The 1,628-nt window shown below is 66.4% G+C and overlaps 1 protein-coding gene across 1 annotated transcript in view; it reads right to left on the bottom strand.

Moving 5' to 3' along the window:
* MCM2 (minichromosome maintenance complex component 2) overlaps positions 1 to 1,628 on the bottom strand; it is a gene marked incomplete in the record, with an annotated part of 13,383 nt that overhangs the window by 3,220 nt on the left and 8,535 nt on the right. The window contains 2 exon segments of the mRNA XM_027768821.1: positions 122 to 215; positions 1,447 to 1,601. Of these exon segments, the coding sequence (XP_027624622.1) occupies positions 122 to 215; positions 1,447 to 1,601 (249 nt within the window).

The raw sequence follows: 1,628 nt of genomic DNA, 5'->3' as shown, positions 1-1,628 counted from the left end.
CGCGCCCCTCGTGTTTGCCGCTTACCACTGTCTCAGGTCACTTTAAACACGGCAGAAGCCCCACCTGTGCACCTCCCAGGTCGCTGTCCTAGGGGGGTATGCCACGGGACTGTGGCCTCACCTGGGTTTTTGGGCTCCCCCCCAAACAGGGCCAGGGCCAAGCCTCGCTTGATGTCATCATGCCCGTAGATGGAAGGGGCGATGCTGGCGAAGATCTGAGGAGGGGCCGGACAGGACGGGGTCAGAGCAGAACCTGCGGGAACCAGCCTGCCAGCCCATGTCCACGTGAGCCTGAGACACACAGCGGGCCACTGAGGCCACGCCTCACCCCAGCCACGGCCGCCTCGGACAGTAAGGAGAACAGACAACCCCAGGTCAGAGGGGTATCTCCAGCGGGACGGCCCACCTGAGGGCCTGGTGACACCACCCTGTGACAGCGAGGCTGGAGCGGCCCCTTCCCCTTTCCCAAGGACATGGCCCGGCTCGATGCCGTGTGCGGAGCTGGGGCTGAGCCTGCACAGCACAGCACCAAGCCTGCCAGGGCGAGCTTCCAGACTTCCCGACAGTGAATAGCCTCTGGGAGCGGCCGGCACCACGCCCAGGGACGTACCCCCATCCGGTGACCTGTGCCCCTGCTCAGGCCCCTCCCCACTCTCAGAGGAAGCCCCAACACGGGGAGCAGGTGGCAGGGTGCCGTGTGGTGCTGGCTCCCGCAGAGCCTGGGTCTCAACCCCACACCGACCGGCACGCCCACGCTCCTGCTAACCAGGCGGGAAGCCCGTCAAACACCGACTTCTCTCCCACTGAGACAGACACGTAAAGCCCACGGCGGGGCAGCCTCCCTGAGGTCGTGTTGGCAGTGGACAGCAGGGGGCACCGCCCACGCCGCAGGCTGGCCACTGCTCCGCCGCCATCCCTGTTCCTTTTGCCAAGTTTCTTTCTTCTTCCCGTGAGACAGACAGAAAGCAGACAGACACCCCGACAGGAACTTCAGGCCATGCTCCACCCCCAGCCTCACCCAGCCCAGAGCTCAGACACACATGCCAGCTCTACAGGGAGGCCAGGGACGCAGACCCAGGACAACCCCGTGCAGGTCTGGCTGCACCTCTGCCTGGCCCATGTCCCCGGCCATGCTCACCATGACCCACGGAAGGACTGCTGCCTGCCCAGCCCTTGCCAACCGTGTGCTGACCAGGAAGCACCCCGTTGCAGGGTCTCCACGGCAGTCACCTGCCTGCTGGTCTGCAAGGCTGCAGCTGGGGCCTCTAGGGCCTGGCACCGTGCACACTCCCCCCGGCAGCGTGGAGCCCCCCGTCCAGGCCCACCAGGGTCCACGCTGGGACTGAAGGCGGCACGGCCCCAGGACCAGCGAACCCGCCCGAGGTCGGGGTGGCCCAGAGAGCAAGCCAGGTGCCCACCACCCGCGCCCGCCCGCCCTGCACCTGCCTTCTCCCCGATCTGCTGGTCCTTGGAGAGGCCCGTTATCATCTTCACGTCCTCGTCCGTCAGCTCCCCCACGGCCACCTTGTTGTCCTTCTTGGCCACGTGGTTCGCCAAGATGACAGTGGCGAAGACGGGGAAGCCGTTGGCCGTGTTGAGGGGGGCGGCGTAGTTGTTGTGGTTGGAGG

Source organism: Tupaia chinensis, unplaced genomic scaffold (assembly GCF_000334495.1).
Source record: "Tupaia chinensis unplaced genomic scaffold, TupChi_1.0 Scaffold147500_2, whole genome shotgun sequence".
NCBI classification, from domain to species: domain Eukaryota; kingdom Metazoa; phylum Chordata; class Mammalia; order Scandentia; family Tupaiidae; genus Tupaia; species Tupaia belangeri.
This window is presented reverse-complemented; position numbering and strand designations above follow the sequence as displayed.